Source organism: Equus quagga, chromosome 13 (assembly GCF_021613505.1).
Source record: "Equus quagga isolate Etosha38 chromosome 13, UCLA_HA_Equagga_1.0, whole genome shotgun sequence".
Lineage (NCBI taxonomy): Eukaryota > Metazoa > Chordata > Mammalia > Perissodactyla > Equidae > Equus > Equus quagga.
This window is the reverse complement of record NC_060279.1, coordinates 101,328,530-101,348,764: the sequence shown is the minus strand read 5'-3', so window position 1 is coordinate 101,348,764 and position 20,235 is coordinate 101,328,530. Positions and strand designations below refer to the sequence as shown.

Here is a 20,235-nt window from a genome sequence, read left to right as displayed (position 1 = left end):
AGAGACAGCTGAGGTGGGGGCAGCAGAGGGGGGCTGTTGGAAAAGAGGGAGAAGCCTGGTGCCCAGCCAGAGAGACTCAGTAAAGAAAGGAGAAGAGGGGCAAGACAGGACTGGGCAAAGGAATGGCCAGAGCGGGGTGGGAGGGGTGGCATGGGTTGACGACAGGGGAGGGTTCATTTTTCAGGTGAGAGGGTGTGAGGAGGGGACTGTGACTTTAGCCTCCAGGAGTTGGTCGAGACTGACAGGTGATAGGGCACCCACTGCAGCGCGAAGGAGTGAGCACGTGGGATTGGAGCGGAGAGCCCTGTGAAGGGTGGGGCGGGGGCTGCTTGAGTGGAAGAGATGTTGACACCCTGTGTTAAGGAGCCTCCCGAGAGGGAGGATGGGTGCTGGGAGGGCCCGGAGGCGGTGTGCAGACCAGTGGTGTGTCAGAGGCACCATCTGGAGCGTGCCTGTGTCCACATGCTGCTTCCCTTTACATGCTGTGCTGAGGCAGAGAAATGGGAATTCAGTCCCCCAAGGAACATTTATTGAGTACCTACTGTATGCCAGGCATTGCATTCTAGGAACCGGAGATGCAGCCCTAAGATGTAGGATTGTGGGAGATCACAGGGGCTCAGGAAAAACACTTGGGCACTGAATGAAAGCACAGTCAGTGTGACCTGGTTTATTACTATCATGCAGGTGTGAGTGTGTTTTCAAAGAAGGGCCTCAGGCAGCCCTCTTCCCGCCTGAAGTCCTCAGGACAGACCCACTTGACAGGAGCTGCTAGCTCAGACTCCCTACCGAAGCCCCCCAGCCCCTCGGGAGGGCGCTTCCCCAAGGCCAGCACAGAGGACTTGGCCTAGGGACTGCTCCTCCAGGAGGGGGTGCACCTTGTGGAAGGTGGAGGGGAATGGGATCCCTCCAAGGTGGGGTGCTGTGGGCTACAGGAACAGACACAGGTGGGGCTAGGACTCAATTGCTCAGATGTTTTGGTGGCCATCCAGAGGGTCCCATGTGTCCACCCCCAGCTGTGGTAGATGCAAGGATGGCTTGAAGGCAGCGGTCCCTCTAATAGTAGAGTTCCTGGTCCCACCAGCCTGGGGGAGAGAGAGGAGACTCAGTGCTGGGGGGGGTGTGGGTCAGGGAGGGGGGGCCTGGGGCTCAGAGGTTACGCATCAGTGGAGGTTTGATTTGGAGGTCAAGTGTTGAAGATCAGAGGTCAGGGCAGCTGCTCTGAGAATGTTTCAGCCTCCCGCCCCCCAGTCTGCACACTCACTCCCTGGGCAACAGCGAACTCCAAGTTTCCGGATCTCATCATAGACGAAGATGAGGAGGCCATAGGGCATGGGGACGAGCCACCACTGATACCTGAGGACAGGCGAGATGACAAGGTGAAGGCTGTCCTCAGGTGTGTCCCACATGCCCTTCCCTCTGCTCACACGTCACAAGCCCTCACCGAATGGGCATGAAGTTGAAGATGTTGGGCATTCCAGGGCAGTAGCACAGGAAGCAGCCGATGCAGACCTGGAACACGATGGCGATCACCAGGATCCTGTTCCTGCAGGGGGTGCAGGATGAGACAGGCTCAGACTGGGGCTCAGGACAAAGACAGGCCATGAGGAGTTGGGGACCAGATGGAAATGAGGGTACTGGGTCAAAGGAGGTCAGATGTCAGCAGCAGGGAGATGCTCTGAGCATTTAACACGGGCGTGGCCAGCACCTCCAACAGTGGGTCCCCACCCTGTCAGCATCACGCCTTTAGGTAATGAAACGTGGAGGGGCGGCTGAGAGGCACATGATGGAGCTCCTGGCTAGCTATTGATGAGGAATGCTAGCCCTGGCACCACACATCCTCACAGTGGTGCTGGCGTTTGCTGGCCGCAGTGAGCCCTGGTCAGGGTCTAATGGGAGTCTAGACCAGAGCAGGGCGGACGGGCTGGCCAGCAGGGACACCTGAAGAAGCCCTGCTGGAAGGCCGAGAGGCGGCGCGTCTTGCGGATGAGCACATCGGCGATCTGACACATCTCAATGCTGATGAAGAACACCGTGTAACAGGTGTACTGCTGGTACAGGCGCTGCCCGAATGTCTGTGGGAGGAGGGGACGACAGCAGCCTGAGCCAGGTGGGGTGGCCCTGCAGCCAGCTGGCACCCAGACCTGGGCCCTGCGCCCCTGCCTGCTCTGTGCCTGACACATAAGCTGGGGTGGGAGGAGAGGAGAGACGCGGGATCTGTCAGGTTGCATGAGCGTGGGGCCTGGAAACCTGGGTCCAGCAGAGCTCGGACGTCCTGGGCAATGGTGGGGCAGGCGTGGCTTTCAGAAGGAGAGGAAGGATGGAGGGTTTCCTGGGCACCCGAAAGTAGGCGCCTGGGAAAAGAGTGGGAATCCTGAGGCAGGATTTGCGAAGTCCAGTGTGACTTGGGGCCCAGGGAAGATGGCAAAAATGAGTGGAGCGGGCCAGGTAGGCCTCTGGGGACCAGGGCACATGCCCCACTTAAAGGGGGCAGCTACTATTCAGTCCATTTCTTCAATATAACTATTTTAACGCTAGCTAATTGTGTGAGGAACACTATGCTCCAGGTACTGAGTGATTCCCATGTATTATCTCAGTTAATCCTCCCAGTGATCCCATGAGGTAGCTGGGTGGCACTCAAATGTCAGCACGCATCAGGATCCCCGGCTGGCGGGGAGCCGTGGCAGGCCACGAGTCCGGCAGTCTGGCTCCCAGCTCTGCCTTCTTAACCATGACAGTAGTGCTAGAGGGGAATATCCTGACCTGGAACTCCACGCGGCAAGCTAACCAGACCTGCTAGCCAGATTTGGCTTCTCCGTGCCCCAAACCTTCATTAAGGTCAGCCACACACAAATACTCTGTGTAAGTGATGCTGCAGGGACAATAGCACTACGGCCTGCTTCCCCACCTGAGGGGCTCTGCTACTGTCAGGGCAGGGAGGACCTGTCTGCAGCTGTGATCAGCAGAAGCAGGAGTTGGGAGCTCGAGACAGTGGTGGGAAAGGACCCTTACCCCTGAACTGGCAGAGTGGGATGCTCTGAGCCCAGGCAAACATGGAGGAGTGAATGTGGGCCATACAGGGTAGGCGGCATTGGAAACAAGGGGGTCATGGGGTGGGGCAGGGCGGGGCTCACCCACTCCTGGCCGTAGCTGTCCTGCAGGTCTTGTAGGTGGTGGTCCTCCCACTGCGGCCGCAGCCCCACACACAGCAGTGGGAACCAGCCCTCCTGGGCCATGGCCGTGAAGTAGTCAGTGAAGCCTGCAAATGACTGGATGGCACCTGGGGGAGAGGCAAGGAGTCACAAGGGGACAGCAATGGAAACAAGACAGGGACACAGGAGAGAGTCAGGGACACAGACAGTGACAGACATTGAGAGAAAGAGACAAGGATCCCAAGAGATATCGATAGGGATGCAAGAGACAGGGCACAGAAACACACCCAGAGAACCCAAAAAAGACAAGGAGGCAATGACCCAGAAACAGGGTCATGGAGAACAGGGCCAGAGAAAGGACACGGGACCACAGAGACCCAGGAGCAAACCAGACACTGAGATCCAGAACAAGTTAGACACCCAAGGCAGCCGAGCAGCCGTGAAGGAGGGCCCAGCTCCCGGCCCGCGGGCACGCACCGATCTGGAAGTAGGAGTAGGCAGCCAGGGGCTCGTTGACCAAGCGGTCACGCTTTGGGTTCCGTGGACGCAGGTGCATGATGTCACTCTCGGCCTTCTCATATGCCAGAGACACAGATGGGAACTGGCCAGGAGCAGAAGGAACCCCGGTTAAGGGTTTACCTGAGCCCCTGTCCCCTACTTTCTAGAGCCCCCCTTCCCCTGCCAGTGGGCAGGGACAGACTGAGGTTAGGAGACAGGACCTGCAGTGACCACACAGCCACTCCTGCCTGGACAGGATCTGGCTGGCCCCTGTTGAGAGTGTTGGCATGTCCAGTCCACATCTGTGTCCATCTCCATCAGAGCATCTGCAGTTATCTCTACTATTGTGCACGCTCTCTTTGTCTCTCTCTCTTTCCCTCCGTTTTTCCTCCTCCCCCCATCTCTCTGTTCTCTGCGGACTCTGGTCTTGACCTCTCTGTTCCCCTGTTGCGCTCTCTCTCTCTGTCCCTTACTCTCTTTGTTTCTTTGTCCCTGTCTCTGGTCTCCTTCTCTGTGACTCTGTCTCTGCTTTTGTGTCCCTGTCTCTATGTCTCTCTTTGTCACTCTGTCTCTGCGTCTCTTCTGTCACTCTCAGTCCTCCCCCTCCCCCATCCCATCCATCTGTGACTACAGAGTGGCAGCAGAGTGTACTGAACCTGGGCTCAAATCCCAGCTGTGCCACTTATTAGCCATGTGACCTAGGGCAAGCTGCTCAACCTGTCTATGCTTCAATAGCTTATCCCGAAAATGGGGATGATAAATAAATGAAGCCCATCTCAGAGAGTCATTTAAGGACAAAATTAAGTAAATTACGTGTGCCTGGCCCAGAGTGGGCACAGCGTGATACTGAATAAATGTGTCAGCATGGCCGTGCATCTGGCTGCGTTTGCGGCTGTATCTGTGGCTCTTTTCCATCTGTCTGCCTGGGGTCTATCTGCTGGGGTTTATCTGTCCATGTCTGTTGCGGGATGTTTGTCTGTCATCCAAGTCTATCTAGCCAGACATCTGTGTCTGTTAATATCTCTGTTTGTCTGTGTATCCAGATCTGAGCCCATGTTGTCTATGGGTCTGCCCGTGCCTACCTGAGTGTCCACCTGTGCGTCCATGTCTGGAGTTCTGTCTGTGCCTACCTGCTTTCCTGTGTGTCCCCATCGGGCTGTCTGTTGAACACATGTCTTGTCTTTGTCACTCTGTCCAGGAGTGTCCATGGGCATACATCTGTGGGCACTGTGTGTGTGTGTGTCGGGGGCGGGGGCTGGGGCTGCAGACTCACAATGTCGGTGCAGAGCTCTATGAAGAGGATGGTGATGCACCCCAGGGGCAGGGGCACGCTGACAGTGATGTAAATGAGGTACGGCGTCAGTTCAGGGATGTTCTTGGTCAGGGTGTAAGCGATGGACTTTTTTAGGTTGTCAAAGATCAGCCGACCTGTGGGGTACAGCAGGCACCTCAGCCTCCTTGCAGCTCACTTCCTCCTGTGCCCACACTGCCCACCCTGTCTCTGACCCGGCCCAGACCCTGCTCCACGCCTGTCACGATGGAGGCAAAATTGTCATCGAGCAGGATCATGTCGGCTGCATTTTTGGCTGCATCTGAGCCAGCGATGCCCATGGCCACGCCGATGTCTGCCTTCTTCAGGGCTGGGGAGTCATTCACACCATCCCCTGTCACAGCCACGATTGCACCCTGCAGGGAGTGGGTAAAGGTGGGGAGTGGCCAGTGATAGGCCACGCCAGGGCCAGGCCAGCCCAGCTGCCCCCCTTTCACAGCAGGCTCGCACCAGCCGCTGGCAGCTCTCCACGATCACCAGCTTCTGCTGGGGGCTGGTGCGAGCGAACACCATCTCAGGGTGGGTGCGCAGCACCTCGACCAGCTCTGATGGGTCCATGTCCTTCAGCTGCATGCCGTTGATCACGCAGGCGCGGGCATCCCTAGGGAGGGAGGTGGGAGGGAGTCGCTGGGGCACAGTCTGCGTGGGGTGCGGGAGGAACGACAGGGAGGGCTGAGGGGGGCTTACTTCCGATTCACCTGGTCCACGGGCACACGGAGGCGGGCAGCGATGTCCTCCACTGTCTCGCTGCCTTCCGAGATGATGCCCACGCTGGCTGCAATGGCCTTGGCCGTGATGGGGTGGTCACCCGTCACCATGATCACCTGTGGAGGGGACCAGCAGACCTTGACCCTTTCAGATCAGCCCACTCTCCACATCCTCTCTGCTGGACGTCTGCTGATACACTCATTCATTTGTCCAACCAATCATCACCCCCTGCTACATGCCCGGGAAATAGCAAGGACAAAACAGACAAAAGTCCTTGTCTTCATGGAGCTGACATTCTAGTCTGGGAGACAGAAACGAAACAAAATAAATGAACGATATAGCATGTAAGAAGGAAAGGGGGGAATTAAGCTGGGTAAAGGGAATAGCAAATGTCGGGTGGAAAAGTGGTGCTTCGATTGTAAATGTATCCAGGGAAAGCCTCTTTGACAAGGGGACATTCGAGCAGAGGCTTGAACAAGGTGAGACAGTCAACCACGTGGGGATCTGGGGGAAGAGTGTCCCTGGCAGAGGGAACAGGCAATGCAAAGACCCTGAAATGAGAACAATGCCTAAACTGTTGGAGGAGCAGCAGTGAGGCCAGCAGGACTGGAGGGTTGAGGAATGAGCTTAGAAAGGTAACAGGGCCTGGATCTTACAGGGCCTTTCAGGTTGTGGGAAGAACTTGGGTGTTGCTTGCTCAGCATTGGCTCCCTCACCCTTGATTTGTTTGCAGGGAACCATCCATCTCCTCATGTTGGAGTGAGGTCCATGGCCAAGTTTGGACAAATAAGCCCAGACCTGGCCAATGTATTCCATCCCCCAGCCAGTGACTGGTTCAAGGATGAGCATGTGACCCAATCTGCTACACCTGCAAAAGAGGCACTCTCTGTGGGGTGGCTAAACAGGTGGGACGTGAGTTGGAGCTGCTGAGGGGTGGTCATCTTTGCCGTCAAAATGGAGGGACCGCTTGAGAATAAAGCCAGCAGAGAGAAAAGCAGAGCTGAGATGTGGAGAAAGGCAAATTCTTAATGATACCAAACTCCTGGATCCAGCTATACCTGAAGCCTCATTCCCTAGAACTTTTCAGTTTCATGAAGCTGAATATATTTCTTTTTGGTTCCACCTATTTTCAGGTGGGCCTCTGTCACAGGGTTCCTTTTCCCCAAATACTGCCATCCTTTTTTCACCCCTGCCCAGTCTTCTCCTCAGTGTCATACCCGGATGCCTGCTGTGCGGCACTTGAGCACAGCGTCAGGAACGGTGGCCCGGGGTGGGTCTATCATGGATACGAGTCCCGCAAAGCACAGACCACTGGATGGAAAGTTCATGGCCTCCACGTCAAAGGCGTAGCCAGGTGGGTAGTCCTTCTCACTCAGGTAGAGCTGGCAGAAGCCTGACAAGGAAACAGGGAAGTCAGAGAGGAATCCTGGGCAGACCCCTCCCTAGCAAGGCCAGATGAGGAGTAAAATACCCATGGATGCCTGACCCTGTGCTGAGTCCATCATTCACATCCTCACAACCCCCTATGAGGCTATTAGCATGCTCATCTTGCAGATGAGGAAACTGAGGCTTAGAGAGGGGATAATTCTTGCCAGTGGTCACACAGCAAGTAAAATGAAAGATCCAGAACTGGACCACAGGTCTGGGCTTCCAGGGTTGAGGCAGGGGTTAGGGAACTTTAAAGAATCAAGACAAAAATTGGAGGAGGTCAGAGGGCAGGACAAGGATTGGAGAAAGTCTTGAGGCAAAGACTGGGGAATGTCAAAGGGTCAAGAGGGGGACCCTAAAAGGTGGAGGTGAAAATAAGGGCAGGTCATCAGTTGGGGCAAAGCTGGGGAAAATCAAAGGATCACAGGTCAGGTCAGGATGGGGAAGGTCAGGCGAGGACAGGTCGGGAGGGGCTGGGTCAAGGAAGGAACTGGGGCTAGACAGGGGTCAGGACTGAGACAGGGAAAGTCAAAGGTGAGCGTGTGCGGGCGGCTCCGTGGGGAGTGGTTAAGTTCGTGGGCTCCGCTTTAGCCGCACGTGGTTCACTGGTTCAGATCCTGGGCGCAGACCTACGCACCGCTCATAAGGGGGCATCCCACACAGAAGAACTAGAAGAACGTGCAACTAGGATATAGAACTATGTACTGGGCCTTGGGGGAGAGAAGAAAGAGAGGAAGATTGGCAGCAGATGTTAGCTCAGGGCCAATCTCCCTCACCAAAAAAGCATTGGCTTGGAAACAAAAAAAGGGAAGACCGACTTGGAAAAAAAAAGTGTGTGTGGACTGGGGCCGGTCAGCTGTCAGCCAGGGTTGGGAAAGGTTAGGGTCGGGGCTGGACACGGAAGGTCGGGCAAGGTCTGTGCTAGCTCCTCGCACACTGGTTTACCCCCTACTCTAGGGGTCTCACCGAGCACGCGCTCGCCCAGGCCGCCCAGGCTGAGGTAGGCAGTCTGGAAGGCCTCACGCCATTGCTCGTCCAGCGGCAGCTCCTGGCCCTTGATGAGGATGGAGCTGCAGCGCTCCAGCACGCGCTCGGGGGCGCCCTTCATCACCAGCACGTGCCGCGGGTCCCGCGGGTCCTCCAGCGTGTGGATGGACAGCTGTGGACGGGCGGAGGGGGCGGGGTCGTGGGCGAGGGAAGGGGGGCGAGGGAAGGGGGGGCGAGGGAAGGGAGGGGCGAGGGAGGGGGGGAGGGCGGGGCTTGGGGGAAGGGCAGGGCTGCGGCCCGGGGCGCTACCCGGAGAGCCTGCCGGGGTGAGGTCGGGGCTGAAGGAGAGGGGCCGCGTGCTCGGCAGGTTCTTGTAGAGGCTGAGGATCGGGGCGGGCCGAGGGGCATGGTTAGGGGTCTGGGCGCGGGGAATGGACATAATTAGGATCCAGAGTTGGGGTGGAGCGGGATCTGGATGGCGAGCTATCCCCCACCGAAGGCCTGCTGGCTGAGAGCAGGCGGAGAGCCCCCGGGGGAGGGCCTGCGGGCGCGGCCCGGCCATAGGTGGGCTTCGGCTGTGGGCTGGGCGGGAGAGGTGGGGCGGGGGTGGGGGGGACTACCGAGAGAAGCCCCGCCCCTAGATGTGGGTGGGGCTCGCTGCGGGCGGGCCTTCTTGTGGGCGGGTTCTGCTGTGGGCGGGGCCGGGCGCGGCAGGCGCGCACCTGGAACTTGTTGGTGGAGTTGAAGGGGATCTCGCAGACTTTGGGGAAGCGCTCGCGGTACCCCATGGCGTTGCCCAGCGTCAGCTCCGAGAACTTGAGCAGCGCCGTCTCGGACGCGTCGCCGATCACGATGCGCTGGGAGCGGGGGCCGGCGTCAGGGGCGAGCCCAGCTGCACCAGGCTCCAGGGATCCCGCGTCCCCCCGGCTCTCACCTTGGGCACGGGCACCGCGTCCTGGCCCGACTTGAAGGCAGCGCGGTTGCACAGGGTGAGCACGCGGCACAGAGCCCGCCACGTCTCCGAGGACTGGTCAAATGTCTGCCCTGGAGGCCAGGCGTCCAAGCTGGGACCGCGAGGGGACTCTCCCATACCAGAACTGAGCCCCTCCCCCTAAAGTCAGGACAGGATCCCCTCCCAGACCTGGGTGGGAGCCAAACCCCTCCTCAATACCCCGGACGGAGCCTTCTCTCCAGACCCGATATCAAGTCTCCTCTGAGACCCGAGATCAAGTCCCTTCGGAGATCTGGAAGACCCACAGACCCACGGCTTAGCCCCCCTCCCTGGACCGAGGACCCTCTTCTCCGTTAGTGCAAAGCCCTCTCCAGGCTCCCTTCAGGGTAACCTCAGAGCTGCCTTTTGGGTCTCCACCATCTGCCTGCCCCAGCCCCTGCCTCCTCCCGCCCCACACCTGACTGGTCTTCCGTAGTGTCAGCCGAGTGGATGTGGTTGTCGAACCACAGATGGGACACAGTCATGCGGTTCTGAGTGAGGGTCCCCGTCTTGTCAGAGCAGATCACTGACGTGGAGCCCAGTGTCTCCACTGCTTCCAGGTTCTTGACTACGCAGTTCTTGCTGGCGAGCCGCTTGGCTGTCAGGGACAGGCAGACCTGGGACAAGGGTGAGAAACGCATGCCTGGGGACCAGTCCTTGCTTCCAGTCCACTTCACCCTCGCGCTGGGGACCCTTTATCCCAGCCACAGGACCACGGATGCTGCATTCCTCAGCAAAAGCCAGGCTTTTTCCTGCCTCCAAGCTTTTGTCCAGTCCGTGCTTTGTGCTTGGGATGCTCCCCTCATCTGCCCAGATAAACACAGCCAAGCTGCCAGAGCTCTTATCTGCACAATCAAAGTGAGAAAACAAACGTCCCCTGAGCCTCCTCTGGGGCAGGTCTCCGGCTGGGTGTGGACTGTTGAAGGCTGCCCACGCTGGGCCTCAGCCGCCTCTGGTGGAGGACCCTGCCTGTTGGTCTCTGAGTCCTCCGTGTGGACGGGACATGACCCAGAGTAGTGTTTGCTGAATGGATAGATAGGTGGAGAGATGGGGGGTGGGAGAGTGGGAGGATGCGTGATGGGAAGGGAGGTGGGTGGGTGGGAGGTGAATGGATAGATGGACAGGTAGGGAGATGATGGAGGGAGGCGTGCACTGAGTGAACAGGCACATGCACAGGCCTCTCAGCTCTCTGCACCCTCCTCTGCCTCCCCAACTCACCGTGACAGTGGCCAGCAGCCCCTCAGGCACATAGGCTACCACGATGGCCATGAAGAAGACCATGGCCCGCAAGAAGGTGTAGCCGATGCACATGGCCACCACAAAAAAGGTGCCGCCAAAGAGGATGGCCAGGCCTGCAATGATGTCCACAAAGTGTTCAATCTCGATAGCAATGGGCGTCTTCTCATTTTCTACTCCCGAAGCCAGTGATGCGATGCGCCCGATGATGGTGCGGTCGCCTGTGTTCACCACCAGGCCCTGTGCTGTGCCTGCAGTGGGGCCAAGAGGCTGCCTCAGGGCTGGGTGGGCAGTGGGGGGCCTGCACAGTGGTGTGAACCGACAGAGGGGGCAGTAATGGAAGGCAGTGGAGGCAGCGTGACCCGGGAAGAGGTCACTATAATGGGAGGGAGAGAGGCAGTGTGCCCTGAAGAGGTGGCGGTGATGTGAAGGGGGGCCATGGGTCTCAGAAGAGGAGCAGTGGAGCACAGTGGGGAGTGTGGAGGCAGTGTGGTCAGCTGGGTGGGAGGGCAGGGGCCTCACAGACCCTCGAGGCACATGGTGGAGAAGAAGGCGATGTTGCGGGTCTCCAGGGGGCTCTCGTGTGTACACTCGGGCGAGCGGGTCTGCGGCTCAGACTCTCCGGTCAGCGAGGAGTTGTCCACCTTACAGCCCTGGGCCTGGAGGATGCGGATGTCAGCTGGCACTCGGTCCCCGCCTTTCATCTCCACCAGGTCGCCCACCACAAGCTGATCCGCATTGATCTGGAACTTGTCCCCATCTCGGATCACGGTTGCTTGCTGTGGGGCAGGGACACCAGAGTTGAGGCGGGCAGGGGCTGGGGGTGGAAGTTGCTGAGCGCAATGGGGATGGGGGGAGGTGGAAACTGAGGAGAGCCGAGGACCAATGGAGAGAGATGGAGGCCACAGAGGAGGGGCAGGTTGGGCCTGAGGGGAGGGGGCCGCAGGGACACCTGGAACCTGGCTCAACCGTTGTGGAGACTTGGAACCTGAAGTGGCTGGGGGGCCGGGGGACCCACCTGGGGTACGAGGTTCTTGAAGCTGGCGATGATGTTGGTGCTCTTAAACTCCTGATAGTAGCCGAAGCAGCCGGTGACCACAACCACAGCGATGAGGGCCAGTGCCAGGTACAGCTGGGGGTGGGGGCTGATGAGTAGGGGCTGGAAGCTCCCTGCACAGGCCACCGCCTGCTCCCTGATCTTCTGGTGCCCCCAGGGTCACCGCCAAGGTTTTCCCCCCTCCAACTAGGAAGCCTCACGCACTATTTCCTGTGTCCCCTGTCCCCATGGTCTTCATAGCCCACATTCGACTGTCATGTATTCTCAGGGTCTTGTGTCCCTGTGTCCCTTTACCCCAAATTCTCTTGCCCCTGAATTCTAGGTCCCCATGTCCCCACACCCTATGACTGTGCCCCACGTCACCATGCGCCTTGGTCGTATGTCTGCTCTTTCGCTCCGCCCCTAAGTCTTGTGTCCCCCGTGTCCAGGGTCCTGTGACTCCTCGTGTTCCCTGTCCTGTTCTCCCTGTGTTCCATTCTCCATGTTTTCATAATCTGGGTGCCATCCTCTATGTCCGTGTCCCTGTGCCCTCATGTCCCCATTTCCATGGGTTTGTGTGCAGTAGAGCCTGTGCTTCGTACTCTGTGTCCTCTGCAGTCAGAGTCCCGTGTTCCAAATTCCAAGTCCCGATGTCCAGTGTCTCCTCATGTCTGTGTACTTCTGAATCCCCCTCCCAGGTCACATATCCTATGACTTTTTGTGCCCCTGTCAATGGCACATGTCCCTAAGTCCCCATGTCCCTTGTCCTGACCTCTGTCATATATCCAACGTGCTCTTGTCCCGCATCTGGGTCTTCTTTATGTCTCTGTGCTGCTGTGTCTAATGTCTTATGTCTCTCCGTGCACTGTGTCCTGAGTCTTTTGTTCCTTGTGTCTCCATGCCCTTGTGTCCCGTGTCTGAGTTCCAGTGTCCCCTGTGCCCTCTGTCCTTGGTCTGTCCCATGTCCTCTGTTTCCCGAGTCCCATATCTTAAGTATTGCATTTCTATGTCTTTTTAGCCCCGCCTATATCCTCCATCTCTGAGACACATTCTCCCCATGTCCCCTTTGACCTTTGTCCTTGGGTCTGTCCCATATCCCAATGTCCTTCATCCCCCATGACCCGTGCCTAGGAACTGCATTTCCATGTTTCTCTGTCCCCAGCCTATGTCCCTCATGTCCTGAGTCCCATGCTCAATGTCCTGTGTTCCCCAGGTCCTTGTGTCCTGTGTCTGCCCCCAGGACCCCCCACTCACATTGTCGTCAGTGGTGAGGTCACCCTCACTGGCCTGGATGGCAAAGGCAATGAGGCAGATGGCAGCAGCCACCCACATGAGGCATTGCAGACCACCTGCCAGCTGCCGTGCAAACTTGACATACTCCGGGGTTCCCCGCGGTGGCCTCAGCGCATTGGGCCCGTCCCGCAGCAGCAGCTCTGCAGCCAGGCTGGCCGACAGGCCCTAGGGACAGAGCCGGGTGGGGCTGTGGTGGCCTGGTGGCCGCTGAGGGCTTTTTCTCCCATGCCCTCTCTGTCTCTGTCTCCTTGCCCTCTTTCCCTGTGTCGCTCTGTCCCTCTGTCTTGTGCCTCTCCATTTCTTTCTCCGTCTTCACCTCTGTTCCTGCCCCTTCCCTCCTCCGTGTCTCTGTCTTTCTCTTCTCTCCCGTCTTTCTTTCTGTCTCTCTTTCTGCCATCTCTACCTGTTTCTCTCTCTTATCCCTCTCTTTGCCTCTCTCTGCCTCTGTTTGTCTTTCTGTCTCTTCTTATCTGTTTCTCTTTCTCGCTCTCTCCCCACTTGGCCCTTTCTCTAATGTATTCCTCCCTTTTTTCTCTCTCCTCTCCCCCTCGCCCCTTTTCTGCACCCACCCCTCCCTCTGCCCCCAGCTCACCTTGGTCGCGTTGGTCTGGTATTTCTGTTCCAGCTCCGCCACTGACAGCTGGTGGTCATTCTAGGGTGGGGGGTGGACAGGACACTCGCTGTCCGGCTCTCACACGCCCCACCCCTGCCCCGCCTCCCCCACAGCCCGCAGTCCCCCTGCTCACGATCTCCATCTCCTTCTTCATGTTCTCCAGCTTCTCCTTCTTCTTGCCCCCTCTACCGCCTGCCTTCTTCTTGCTCATCTTGGCTGCCATGTCCCCACCAGGGCCAGGACCCAACTCTACCGAGTACAGCTCGTAATTCTCCTAGGGGTGGGGGGACAGGGGCGGCATCAGATCCCACTGGAATCCCTGCCTCCAACCCCTGACCCCTGACCCCCGACCCTGGGCCCCCCTCACCGCCTTCCCCATGGTGCCCCGTGCGGCTGCCCTCCTTTGCTGAGACAGAGCCTGGGGTCGGGACCGGCCTGATATAGCTGGGGAGGGAGGAGGTGGAGCAGGCTCAGCCTGATTACAGCTGATTACGGGGCTCCTTGGGGTGACCTCCAGGCCCAGGCAGCTTGGGCACTCCCTGCTGGACTGCCCCAACCTGCCTGGACCCCGTCTCAGCCTGCCACTGAGGTCAGGGAGCCACTGGGAGTATCCATCGCAACAATGAGGGGCACAGCAAACACGTGGTACTCATGACACGCCTGGCGCTGTGCTGAGGGCTTTCACGCACTAACTTATTTCACCTCCAACAACCCTTTGAGGCGAGTACTATTCTTACCTCCCCCTTACAGATGGGGAAACTGAGGCACAGAGAGGTTAAGGACTTTGCCTAAGGTTGCGATGGACTAACTATCAGGGACAGGATTGCAGCCCAGGTGTGACCCCAGAGCCTGGCTCTCATGTGGTCCCATCAATGAGAAAACTCAGACTCCACAGCAACAGGGCCTGCACGTTCCAGGCCCGCAGATATGTGACCTCCTCGGTCCTTGCAACAAGCCCTGTGAAGGCGGTGCTGTCATTCCATTGTGCAGAGGGGGAAACTGAGGCTCAGAGAGGTTCAAGGAGGACCCCAGAGGTCCTCCACATGTACGGCCGGAGCCATCATAGCTTGGTCATTCCCATCTCCACCCCAACCTGCCCAGACGGGGAAACGAAGGTGCAAAGTGGGGAGATGTGCCCAAGGGCTCCGCTGGAGCTTGGTGCCCGGTGCCAGGTCTGAGGGCTAGGGACGCCCTCCTAGTCCCCCAGGCAGGGACCTCTGTGGAAAGCAGCCAGGGGCTGGCCCAGTGGAATGCTTGGGCCTCCTAGGGTGGGGTGGACGTGTCTCCAGGGGCAAGTGTTGGTATATTGATAAGATAATTGCCTTGGTGATGTCCTTGTCCTCTGGGGCAGGTCACCTGGGAAAGTCGAAGCTTCTGATCAGCCTGAGCTCTTCTCTACCCCCACCCGGCTGGTCACCCCCGCTACAGGAGACCCCAAGAGAGGAGGCAGGGGGTGCTGCCGGCACACTGACTGCCCCTATATGAGTCTCCTTGCTCACTGGGGGAGTTCATGCCACTGAGCCACGCCTGTAACACAGCTGTCTCACTCCCCTGCTGATGACCCTCCAAAGCTTCCGTTCTTTCTCAGAATAAACTCCACAATAGTTCCTGCAAAATCTGACCCCAGCTCACCTCTCCTGGCTCAGACTCTACTACGGATCCACAGGCACTGGCCTCTTTGCTGTGCTTTGTACAGGCCAAGGTCATTCCTGCCCCAGGACCTTTGCACTTGTGGTTCCTTCTGCCTGGGACTCTGCCTCAGATATCTGCATGGCTCTTTCTCACCTCCAGGTCTCAGCTCAAATGTCACCTCTTCCGAGAGTCCTCGGTTGTAATATGCACCCCATCAGGCTCCATGTCCCTACTTGCGCCCCTCACACCCATATCCCAACCTGATGTTGTATTTTTTTTTTAATTTTGTGGTGTCAGTCTTGTCCCACTAGAAGGAAGACTTGGCTGTGTTTGCTGTGTATGCCGAGCACCCAGAACAGTTCCTCCAGACACACAGTAGATGCACAATAAACGCTGTGGGATGGTTGCGGGATTTATCTCCTCGGGGTTTGGGAGTACTCACTAATGGGCCTGGAGCGCGGATCAGGCCGTCAGGAAGTTTCGGTCATTGGGAATTCCTCAGGGGCCCCAAGCTGTCTCCAGCCCTTCCAACCTGGCCCACCAGCCCCCTACCCCTGACTGTCCAGGACCTGGGGCAGATGTGGGGTCGTGTCTGCACAGATCAGGGAACCCCACAACCTGAGTCACAGAAGGAGAGACGAGGCTGCATCGCTGGCAGTGGGTGGCTGACCCACGATGCTGTGCAGACCTCAGTCAGAGCTCACCGGCTGTCCTCTGCTCTCTGCTTCATTTGCTTTCCCATAATTCTCATTTCTTAGCTATTTTATGTTCATTTTCAACATTTTATTTTAAATATTTCAGACCTTCAAGTTATAGGAATTAGTAAAATGAGCACCCACCTACCCTTCACCTGAATTTAACGATTTTACCACATTTGTGGTTTGTAGATCGATAATAGATAGACACATTTTTTAAAAAGTTTTGCCCGAATCATTGAGACTAAGTTGGAGACGATGCTTGTTTATCTGTAAACGCTTAGGTGTGTGTCTCCTGTGAATAAGGACGCTCTCTTTCATAACCACAGTCTGATGATCAAATTCAGGAAATTAACGCTGATGTGACATTACTAACTAACGTAGAGGATTCGTTTCAGTTTCCCCGGTTTTTCGCCTCGTGCCCTTTTCTTGGTCCAGCGTCCGGTCCAGGACCACACTTTGCATCTGGTTGTCATTATCCTTCATCTCCCACAGTCTGCGACGTTTCCTTGTCCTTCCTGACCTCGCGTTTGGAGGAGGGTCAGTCATCCCGTAGGTTGCCCTTGGCGTGGCTGCCCGCGGCTTCTCACGGTTGGATTTGCGCCGTGCGCTGCGGCAGAAACACAGCGGCTGGTGCGTCCTCAGAGCATCAGGTCAGGATGGGCTCACTTTTGAGTTTGGAAGAGGCGGGACATTTGGGGCATATCAAGAGGCTTCAGGAACGACCAAGGGCTATTCTATGGTCTCTTTATTTTCTATTCAAAATACTGTCACAGCCACAGCTGGCGATCAGCCGTACTGGTGATGAAAGTCGTGGAAACTCTGACCTCAGGTCAGGAAACACTGCCCGAGCCCCCAGACGCTCCACATCTGACCACTCGATGGGGCTGCTGGCCCAGGCGACACTGCCCCAGCCCCATGGCCTTGTCCACTCTGACTCGTCTGTGCCCAGCCACATTGACGGTTAAAGGTTTTTACCAGCCCTCGATTACAGCCTTGGGGTACTCAAGTTCCACATCTTTCAGGGTCTTTGCTTATGCATTTATCTTTCATCATGTGTCCAAGCGACCCTAGCCCTGTCTCTGGGGGGTGAACACAGGCCGTGGCCCACAGGCAGGATCCGGATGAAGCAGAGTGTGCGCGCATCGGCGCCCTGGAGCAGAGCCAGGGGCACTGTGTGCCATGCTGGTTCAGGCCAATGGGCAACTCCTGGCTCGACTTGGGGGCGAAGACTTCTCACAAGAATGTTGTAAGTGTGACAGTAGTGCAAGATTTCTCTGAGCCTGGGGCACACAGGTCCTTGGAGACTTTTTTGAGAACAATTAACAGTCAGAATTGAATTTTTCTTTTTTCTTGGGAGAGAGAGGGCAGAGGACAGACAATTAAATGGATGGTGAACAGAGTGGGTTTCAAGGAGAATTTGAACCCGAGTGTCCTGGAATCGTGAACACACACACTCTTAGGGACTCAGCACCCACCAAGGCCTGATGGGCTCAGACCCCAGCTGTCCCTCCTTCTTCCCATGTGCCACTTCCTCTCTCCTGCTCAGGGTTCAGCCACCCAGCCCTTCTGTTTGTCAAATGATCGTTTCAAGAGCTTGGTGCATGCGGTGTCCTCTGCCTGAAACACTCGTCCGGCCTCCTCCCTGGGTCCACCTGCTCCTCATCTTTCCAGCTCCAGCACAGATGGCACTTCCTCCAGGAAACCTTCTCCCTGGCGCCCTGCCCTGGCCCAGGCTGGGTCGGGTGCCTCCCCTGGGCTCCCACGGACCCCTGGGGTTCCCCATCCCAGCCCTGACCACTCTGACCCGTGATTCCTGCATCACAAGGCTGACCACCCTGGGCTTTCACTATTTGGTGACGTTTCATCTCCTCCCTAGAGTCGTGAGGACAGGATCCAGGATGTCTCAGTCACCGCTGTGTACCCTGCATTGCCCAGCGCAGGGCCAGCCCAGGCGGGCCTCAGGGAGTGTTTGCTGAGGGAAAGAACTCATTGTGACCTTGACTTTTGGTGTGTGTTTGGTCTCTCTGATAAGATAGTGGACTCAGCAATGCCCTTCGCCTCTTGGGCAGGTCAGCCCCCCGCCCCCCACCGCCCCAGACCCTGGGAAGATTGAAGCTAGGGGCTGGGCCGCGGGGACCTTGCCTCTCCCACCCCTTCAAGCTGGCATAGGAGCAGGCAGTGGGTCAACAAGATGGGGGCAAGGTCTGGCTGAGCTGGCAGCCAGGTCTCATGTGTCCTGCTCCTCTCCCCTCTATGTGCAGACGTGGAAAGGTCCTCAGGAAATTGCCAGGCTATTCCTATCTGGGAATCTTCAACTCCAGAACCCAACCATCTCTCTGCTCCCCCCTCTGGTTCAGCCTCCGTCCCTTCCTGCCTGGACTCTCGCAGCAGCCTCCTCCCCTGTCTCCCTGCTCCCGGCTCCCCTACACCCCACATTCTGTTCCCCACTCACATAGCCGGAGGAGCCTGTGAACCCCACATCAGGTCAGGGCCTCCTGGCTGAGGCCTCCCCGGGCTCCACCTCACTCCAGGTAAAAGCTAAGTCCTCACATCAGCAGCCAAGCCCCGGGGATCTGGCCTGTTGCCTCCCTGACCTCACCTCCTCCCACTGTCCCCTGGTTCAGTCCATTCCAGCCACACTGGCCTCCCAGCTGTGCCCCAGACACAGCAGACAGCCTCCTGCCTCCCGCCTTTGCCGTTTCCTGCCCTGGAATCCTCTGCCCCCAGACACCTGAGCGGCTCCCCCTCCCCCATCAGGTCTTTACAAGACGGCCTCCCAGAGAGGCCTCCCCGACTGGCCTCATGGGCACCGTCACCACAGTCCGCTCCAGCCCTCTCCTTCTCCACTTTTCCCCCACTGCAGCCATCACCTAACACACGATCATTTTTCTTATTCACTGGGTTTCTTGTGTATTTTCTGAATCACCTGTTAACCTCAAAGTAAGGAGCCAAAATGAGAGGCAGAGAGGTGAGGCAGTTATCTGGGATCAAAGAATTGCAATTCGGGGCACACAGATCCAGGTAGCAACCCAAATAGTGTCCCACGAGGGAGTAAGAGGCAGGGGTTTTATAGACAAAGAAGGGGGGCTTGTGTTACGGAGAATGTTCATTGCGGTTGGCTCAGGAAGCAATTTTGGCTAAACAGAACTGCTTGCTCCGGCTGCCAGAGGAAGGCAAAAGTCTGTCACTGTGCCGAGCTGCAGGATTCTTGCAGCGTTACTCAGTTCAAAAGGTCATGTTCTCCTGGACGAGGACGTGCATGAGACCCGTTTCCTTGACGGCTCCCCGGCCCCATTTGATTGCCCTTAGACATAAGTCACCCTGTTTTGTTTCACATTTCACACCCCACGATAGAAGTGTGAGCTCCATGAGGGCAGGGATTTCTGCCTGGTTTTTGTTTTGTTTTGTTTTGTTTTGTTTCTGACAGATCCCTAGTGCCTAGAACAGCTAGCAGTTGGCGCTCAGTAAACTGTTGTTGAATGAATAAACCTCAGGGTCTGGGACACTCGGCAGCCATCACAGCCACAAGTACTGGTGGACATGTAGTCCTGCCTTGGGATGGTGCTTTTTGTCCACCAAAGACGCATGACCCCAACACAAACACAGGGATGGACACGCACAGACGCAACGAGAGGACACCGGTGACAACAGCTGACACTTCTGGAGAACTTCCTGCGCTCAGCCCTGTCTTAAGTGCTTTATGTGTGTGAGCTCATCTCATCCTCCTGACGACCTTATGAGGGAGGTACGTTACTATTCCTATTTTCCTGTGAAGAAACTGAGACGCAGAGAGGTTAAATGACTGGCCCAAGGTCACACAGCTAGTAAGTGGCAAAGTCAGGATTTGAACCCAGGCAGCCTGGCTGGAGAGTCCTCACAGAGCTGTGGACGCACAGAATCACACCAGGCACCCAGTGGCAGAGCCTCACGTTAAAACTACCCTCCGTCCAATGACTCACGGGATGTTTATTGAGCATCTCCTGACGCCCAGCTTTGAGCCGAGTGCTGGGCTTTGCAGAGAACACCGCAGTCACCGTCCTGCCCACGGTGCTTGTGCTCGGTAATCAGACAAACAAATATTTAACTGCAAATTGTGAGAAGAACATGAAGGAAATAGGGAACTCAAGGAGAGAGGCAGAGGCAGGAACCTGACTTACCCGGGCTACGGGAGCAGGCTCGCTGAGGAAGGAACGCTCGAACCGAGACTAAAGATGAGGAGACAGCCGGGAGCCATCTAGGTGAGGCCCAGCACAGAGCCCTTCGGGTGGGAACAGGGTGACTGCGAGGGTCTAGCCAGGAGGTGGTGGGGAGGCTGGAGCGAGGTTAGTGAGGGAGGGTCCGTTCACGTAGGGCCTTGTAGGCCAGGGTGAGGCGTTAGGATTTTAGTCTAAGGGCAGTTGAGGGCATCTGAGGTTTGGTCATGGGAAGGGCATGGGCAGGATTGAGCTGTAAGAAGATGCCCCGGCCGCTAGGTGGAGGGTGGATCAAGGAGGAAACCAAGATGAGAAGCCCAGGGAGGAGGCTGGGGAAGGGACCTCGGGGAGACGAGGGGGGGGGGGGGGGGGGGGGGGGGGGCCCCCGGGGGGGCACAGGCTGGGGAAGGGGGGGTCCAGCCGGGGCCCGTGGCTCTGGCCTG

At 57.4% G+C, this 20,235-nt stretch overlaps 1 protein-coding gene across 1 annotated transcript; it reads right to left on the bottom strand.

The window, feature by feature from the left end:
- Positions 1-952: 952 nt before the first annotated feature.
- ATP4A (ATPase H+/K+ transporting subunit alpha) lies at positions 953-13,648 on the bottom strand. Its single transcript, XM_046681112.1, has 22 exons — positions 13,637-13,648; positions 13,403-13,543; positions 13,249-13,308; positions 12,618-12,821; positions 11,346-11,459; positions 10,854-11,106; positions 10,310-10,578; positions 9,510-9,708; positions 9,035-9,144; positions 8,823-8,957; positions 8,080-8,272; positions 6,903-7,078; positions 5,665-5,801; positions 5,428-5,578; positions 5,165-5,333; positions 4,921-5,075; positions 3,627-3,750; positions 3,132-3,277; positions 1,939-2,072; positions 1,442-1,543; positions 1,262-1,353; positions 953-1,082 (listed from the first exon to the last, which is right to left on the bottom strand). The coding sequence occupies exons 1-22, from the start codon at positions 13,646-13,648 to the stop codon at positions 1,054-1,056; spliced, it is 3,105 nt and encodes a 1,034-aa protein (XP_046537068.1). The 3' UTR covers positions 953-1,053.
- Between the last annotated feature and the right edge of the window lie 6,587 nt (positions 13,649-20,235).

Coding starts and splice junctions, on each gene's coding strand:
- ATP4A (XM_046681112.1), bottom strand. Junction 9,145..9,509: donor CACTACGGAAGACCAGTCAG/GTGTGGGGCGGG, acceptor CCTGGCCTCCAG/GGCAGACATTTGACCAGTCC. Junction 1,544..1,938: donor TTCCAGCAGGGCTTCTTCAG/GTGTCCCTGCTG, acceptor CACCCCCTGCAG/GAACAGGATCCTGGTGATCG.